Source organism: Ipomoea triloba, chromosome 5 (genome assembly GCF_003576645.1).
Source record: "Ipomoea triloba cultivar NCNSP0323 chromosome 5, ASM357664v1".
Lineage (NCBI taxonomy): Eukaryota > Viridiplantae > Streptophyta > Magnoliopsida > Solanales > Convolvulaceae > Ipomoea > Ipomoea triloba.
In genome coordinates this window covers 26,316,867-26,324,211 of record NC_044920.1, presented here as the reverse complement: position 1 = coordinate 26,324,211, position 7,345 = coordinate 26,316,867, and the positions used below count along the sequence as shown (strand labels likewise).

Sequence of the window (7,345 nt, the reverse complement as noted above, 5' to 3'; positions counted from 1 at the left end):
GGGGGGGGGGGGGGGGGGGGGGGGGGGGGGGGGGGGGGGGGGGGGGGGGGGGGGGGGGGGGGGGGGGGGGGGGGGGGGGGGGGGGGGGGGGGGGGGGGGGGGGGGGGGGGGGGGGGGGGGGGGGGGGGGGGGGGGGGGGGGGGGGGGAATGACCTCCAAAGTTGAAGTGTTTTTTTTGGGCTGTATGTAATCATAAATTGCCTACTAAAGATGCTTTGAAAATCAAACAGGTTGATTGTGATGTTGCTTGCCACCTGTGTGGTTTGGAGCAGGAATCTATAGTTCATCTCTTTGCAAATTGTTCTTTTATTCATGATTGTTGGGGTGAGTTAAACCAATATTGGAGGTTGGAATATGTGGATAACATTGATTTATGGATTGCGGCAGTTTGGTCCTCATTGCCAAAGGAGATGATTACAAAAATTATTGTTATATGTTGGGTAGCTTGGGAGAATAGAAATCAAGTGGTTTTTCATCAACATTGTTTGCCTCCAAAAGTAGTAGTGGCAAATGCTTTGAGATATTTGGATGATTGGCGTACGGTGAATGAGTTGCATGCACAGGCTACGTTTGTTTCTTCCTCAGGCGCTAGCTATTTCCCTACGGCGTGGCAACCTCCTTTGCATTCTTTTGTAAAAATTAATGTGGACGTTGCCTTGGATTTTGACCGAAACGTGATGGGTTTTGGGTGGGTGGTGAGAGGAGAGGAAGGGGAAGTACTTGGACTGGGATGGCGTTTAAAGGAGTATGTTTGCTCAATCCGTGAAGCAGAGGCTGTGGGAGTGAGGGAGGTGTTAAGTTGGGTTAAAGAGATGGGATGGAATCGTGTGATTGTGGAAACTGATGCGCAGCTTGTTACTACGGCTGTGAAAGGAGGGTTGTGTAGCGGCCTGTTTGGATTGATTATTCAGGACATTCGTTTCCTGTTAGACCAGTTTTTTACGGTTAATTTATGTTTTGTTAAAAGGGAAGCAAATATGTTAGCCCACGCTATTGCGAAGAGGTCCTTACGTGCTTCGAGTAGTGGCGATGTGGTATACTTAGATTGTATTCCTCGTTTTCTTTCTTGTATTGTTCTTGCGGATCTTCCGATGACTTAATATATTTGGTTTGGTTGGTTTTCAAAAAAAACTATTGGACTTTATTTGGAGAAGTATTATTTTGAATTTGGATGATAATATATTTGAATTTTTCAAATATATCTTGAAAGCAAGAATCTAGACATAATTATGTCATACATTTTGGATAATATAGATATTATCTAATTTGTTTAATTAAATAATATTAAAAGAGTTTGAAGATATTAATAATTAATTTCATACTACAACTATTTGCTCTCGTTTCTAGGTATAAGAAGACATCCTAAAAAACTTTGAAGCTAATTATCTAGAGATCTTCATAAAATGATCATGAAAATAAAATCCATGAAGATCATGCCAAGCATGTTGATCCAACCCTCAATAGAGATCAAGACATTATTTGAGTCTGAAGGTCCTTCAACGAACAACAAATTTTACATATAAAATTGTGAAAACACATGAGAGCTATTTATTGATCTTCTTAATTTGAGTCCGTCAAATATGTGCAATCTAGGCTGGTTTCTTCTTTATGGTCATTTGTTGGTTAAGATTACAAGGCAAAGTTTACCCCGTATATACTTTTGAGTAATGCATTTGGATTTCTCTCGTTACCCAAAAAAAAAAAAAAGGAAAAAAATAAAAGAAGAGAGAATTGTGAAGAGACGTAGCAATTAATCTCACGGAGTAATCAATTCACTTGAGTCAAATATATATATGATTGATGTTTATAAGTTTTGATGTTTGTTATTGTTGATTGTCTTAGCACCTAAATATATATGATTGATGTTTGTCTTAGCACATTTAAGCAAAGGTGGATGACAAACGTTGATTTTTAATTACATGGAAATAATATACGTGCTAAGATTAACAGGACGTCTTAAACAAACATAATATATATATTATTGTTTATGTCACGTTCTTACATGGGATGAAAGAATCATGGCAAATTATTATGTGGACTATGGTTCATATTGTGTTGCGTGGATCATAAAAACTGTACATTTTTAATATACTAAAAGTACATTATTTGTGTACTGAATGTACATTATACAATGTAAAAGTGAAAATTCAATTCATTATTATATTATGAGCCATGGTCTACCTTACAAGATAAGTCATTGACATAAAGTTCATTATTTTTTTTTTTTTCTGAAGCCACATAAAGTTCATTATTAGGATATTGAAAGTTCATTACTAGTATATTGAAATTTATTATTTGATATACTACATAAAAATTAAATTTTCAGTGCATTAAAATAATACTAAAAATGAATATTTATATGTGGTCCACCTTGCATCATCCATCGTATAAATTTCACATTAACTCAGGTTGGACTAAATCAATTAGCCCAAGTAAATGAAAGGATAAAGAATGTAAATATGAGATCAAAAGAATGCCCATAAATTCATATAGTGCATAAATGGAATATTGTTTATAAAGCTTGTTCGAAAGTTACAAAGATAGTGCATTAATAAATTCATATATATATATACAAAACAAAAGGAATAAGAACTGCCAAAACCTTATAATTTAATGAGACTCGGTTGCACTACTCTCATGTGGAAGGGATGAGTTTGAACCTAAGGCTTAGTGACCTAATTACATTATTGGGTGCAGTTTGAAGACTTATTTGACACTTATTCTGACTAAAACTTTGATAGAGTGAAGAAGCATCCAAGTAGCTCTCTATTCAATTTTCAACTAATAATTTTGTAGAAGAAGAAGAAGAAGCCTTTGTGGAAGCTAAGTGTAGCCCATATTGTACCAGCTGTAATAATATCTGATGTGATGCAAATGCGTATGGCTGAAGAATTCCTATCATTTTGGCTACTTTGAGGAACACAAATTAAAGTTGATGGTGAAGTCACGATTGTCATAACTTGGTTTCTCCCCATCCATGTCACATTTGCCATCTTTGATTTGAATCGAAACTTTTAATTACGTTATCACATTCTCCACAACTCTTTTACTTGGCATCTTCGATTTCGTCCCTGCTCAATGGGCAGGTCCCAACTCAATAGCTACTTTCGTCCCTGCTCAATGGGCAGACCATTAAGATCTACTTGACTACTTTCGTCCCTGCTGCTCAATGGGCAGATCCCTACTCAATCACGACTTTCGTCTCTGCTCAATGGGCAGGTCTTGCAATCAAGCTCCATTCTGTATTTGCACTCGTGGGCCAATCTCTCTCCAACTCGAAGAAACTTTTGCACGCTTTTGTTACCTGTTGAGAGGTCTACATCTCAAAAAAACTGTCTACTTAAAATTGTTCATTTTTCTTTGTCCGTCAGATGACGAGGATGTTTTAAATAATTGTTCAGCGAGGATTTGTCAACCTCAACTAGTTATAGATGCCAGCAGCAGGACAGATGGATTTCAAAGGCTTCTCTCCCTATCCCCATTATCTTTGTCCCTGTTTACATGGAGAAAGATACAAAAAGTGCCATAGACAATGGAATTGATTTGGGATTCCAGGAATGGGGTCCCAACCCCAAAAATGCCAAAGCAATTCTATGGGGATTGGACATTCCACTCCATCTAAGCTAAAGCTGCCTATTCTTTTCCTTTTTCCCTTTTCACTTTTTTAACACCTGCAGGCAGCTGCAAGAATATATACATAAATTCCATTAGGGTTTCAATTCCATGGATTATCCCTATTTCCACCACATACAATAAAATAAAACAAAATAATAGAATAGAATAAAAAAAAAATTGTTCAATAAGTTATTAGTAACACCAATCTGGTTTTCAAAAAAAAAAAAGAAAGTAACACCAATCAAAGATAATTCAGTCATGTTATAAATGATAGGTTATATGTAAAAAGAGTTAAAGTTGATCATTCACTTTTATAACAACTTAATACGAAATACAATTGATCTGAGTTCTAGAGGATCATCTAGACATCAGTCGACTCGTGGTGATGGTTGATATTGTTGGTGTGACTTTGTCATTTTTGTGAGTTAATACGCAATTTAGTCCTCGATTATATATAGTGATTTTTCTTGATTTAGTCCTAAATGACTTTTTGTGATTAATTAAGTCATCGACTTTGATGATTTTTTCAATTGAGTCCTATGTTAAAATAACTTGGTAATTTCACCTCGATTAATACTCAATTTAGTCCTCAACTTTAATAGTTTTATCCAAGTTAATTTTCGACTATAGTGATTTTTTACTCAATTGTGTCCTCAATGATGCTGATTTTTATCTATTTAGTCCTTGATTATATTCTAACAACCGTTGACTCAATTGGGTAAACCATCAAAGTCGAGAATTTAATTAAGCACAAAAAGTCATTTAGGACTAAATAAGAAAAGCCACTATAGTCAAGAACTAAATTGGGTATTAACTTTTTCTTTTTTGTAATTATATATATATATATATATATATATATATATATATATATATTCCCTAATATATGTGTGTGACATTTCCTTAACTTCTTTGTGTGCAGAAATGTACAATTTAATATTGAGCTTGGAATTTAGATCAATGATTAGCTTAGAGAAGGCGAAAGACTTAAGTTATAAAAAACAAAGAGTCCAAGATTACAAGATGATGAGATTCAGTCAAAGCGCACATTCGGATATCAATTACGGTTTTCCAAGTAAATCAAAGAGCTAAAAGAAAAAATGGCAATTGTTTCAAAAAAAAAAAAAAAAAAAAAAAAAAAAAAAAAAAACAATTGAATAATTGCAACTTGCAGGCAAGGCATGGTGAGTGCTTTGAACATTTTTTTTCCCCAGTAGAACCACAAACATTTTAAGACGCAAGACTTGGGAGAAATGTGACTACGTTCACATCATTCCCATTGTGGGCTGCTCACTACCTTCACTCAGTACACACTGCTTTCCTAATTAATCACATTATATGGAGTACAATATTTTTACTTTCTTTTTCTATATTTCAATTAATTATTAGTTGCAATAATATCTTGTTAATGGAGATTTCAAACATCTCCTAGGTGCAATTTGAGAGCTTATTCAGACATTATATTGCTCGGTTAAGCATATCTACTGGAGGCTAATACGTGTATTGATTGGATGGTTACTCAGCATGATATTTCTGTGTTTGGTTTACAAGTGTACAATCACCCTCGGAAAAGTTTGAACCCGATGATTTTGGTGATATTATCGGTGTTTTTTTTTTTTTGAAGAGTGTGATATTATCGGTATTGTTTGACCAAAATTTATACAACTATTGTTTAGTAGTTTTATTTTCTCCTATGTATTTTTTTAAATGCCATTAAGTCAAACATATTTAATAATAATTATAATCATTGTTAATGCATATTGTCAATGTTAGTGTGATTATCAACGCTATGACCCTAACATTAAATCATAGGTCTTTATTTAAGCTTATAATGGAAGAAAAACTATGGAGAAGGAGAAGGCTTTGAGTGGCTCAGGCCCGCAAAGCTTATGGTTAATAATGTATTAAAGTTGTTCCTCTTCTATGATTACAAAGATAGATATTTATACTAGTTATTTTAGTGTTATACTGTTCTGAAATGGTTACAAATGAGGTTACTAGTTATATATTTTTTCGGCTCGAAATTGTCATGATCCCGTCGGACATGTATTAGCACATAATTCGCTAAGCATAATTAATTTTGACATTCACAATCATTGGGTCAAGCTCGGCTGCTAACTTTGTTTTGCTTTAAACGTTGCATAGTCGATGATCTTGATGAGCTTCCAAATCGATCTACTAAGCACCATGACAATATAAGGTTGGACATATATCCTTTTGAAATTTTCATCTATGTCTTTTCACTTGTAAGAGATGGAGAGATCATTTCAAAAAAATTATGCTTTCAGATATTTTTGAGTATATGATTGATCTAAGTCCGTCCTTCATTATTATTGTACATAATAGTATGGTATATTTAACAAAATTGTATAATTAGTTTTGCTAGTGAAATAGAAGAGGAATAATATCGTTATATTCCGGGTCTTTTATATATATATAGAAATTTAAGAAAAATCACTTTTACATCTAAATATTATTGTTTCACCAATTGGTTTGGAGCTTGTGGCGCTGACTTTTGAGTGGATTATGCTTAGGTGTTGCAAGATAACCTACCCTAATGCTCTATAGCTACTTTGGTGAATCAATCAAATTCACCAGTGTGGGCTACAAGCTCAACTCAATTAATATGCCAAAAGTGATGCAAGCCACAACATCTTGCTTCTTTCTTCTCCTTAGCTTCCTCTTATTTATTTTTCTTTTTAATTTCTTTTTCATAAACCGATTCACATCTTCATCTTGTGTATTGAGAAAAAACGAGATATTCATATTTATAGATAACCTTAACAGTACATTTATAAAATTGTCATGTAGGGGGCAACCCCAATTGCTCTAATACCCTATACTACTATAACATCTATAATCTTACAATAACATATGAGACATACACAGCATTATCAATGTCTCTGTAAACTATGTTAAAAGCAATTGGATATGCCGTGTTAGACATTACAGTATTACACTGGGAAGTAATCGAGTAGATGTGCAAATTGACCGATATATTGACTTAGTGATTGCTTCACATTTTGGATATCCCTTACCACTTATTATCTTCTATCGATGTCAGATTGTGTTAATTAGTTTGGTGTGTGACATTATTTTTAAGTTTTAAATTTTCTTGATGTATTTTTTTTTAGAAAAGTAAATTTAATGCATATACAAATGAATAAAAATAGTGTCCCCATTAACCTAAGTGCAGACAGCTTTCTACATGCTTTATAGCACTAGTTGCAATCTGCGCTCCATATAGAAATATATATATTCCTTTCTTCCCTCTCGCAGACTATTAAATAAAAAACTATTTGACTTTTACTTATGGAACCCTTCCAAAATTGGAATCCCTTAGTGCGTTTTACTTTTTTCACAAGTCTCATCTTCCCTCAATATCTATCCATCCATTTTTAATGTACATTTCAACCATTTCAATTTTGTTCTTCCACCCTCACCTCATCGTACATGTCCTAAAGAGTATTGTTTTCTCTACATTTTCTTCCTCTTGACTTGACATCATTTGATTGTTTTTTTTTTTTTAATTAGTGGTTGGTTAGCATATTCATGGTTACCCAATGATTGGGAGCTGCATCAGGAGGAGATATGAGAGGAAATTAAAAATTTAAGAGTAAGAAGCATTTTTCTATCTAAAATTAGATATGATTGTAACTATCGTCGTGATGGGTGGGTGATGGGGAGCTTTGTGCTCATCTTCGGCATTGACTATATATAGTCCGTCATTCTC

The 7,345-nt window shown here is 34.2% G+C and overlaps 1 protein-coding gene across 1 annotated transcript in view; it reads left to right on the top strand.

The window, feature by feature from the left end:
• The window catches only part of LOC116020480, a 5,377-nt gene extending 1,750 nt beyond the window's left edge, over window positions 1-3,627 (top strand). Inside the window, exons 2-4 of the mRNA XM_031260953.1 lie at window positions 231-1,034; window positions 3,178-3,314; window positions 3,402-3,627. Of these exons, the coding sequence (XP_031116813.1) occupies window positions 231-1,034; window positions 3,178-3,314; window positions 3,402-3,627 (1,167 nt within the window). The remainder of the gene's footprint in view (window positions 1-230; window positions 1,035-3,177; window positions 3,315-3,401) is intronic.
• Window positions 3,628-7,345: the final 3,718 nt, after the last annotated feature.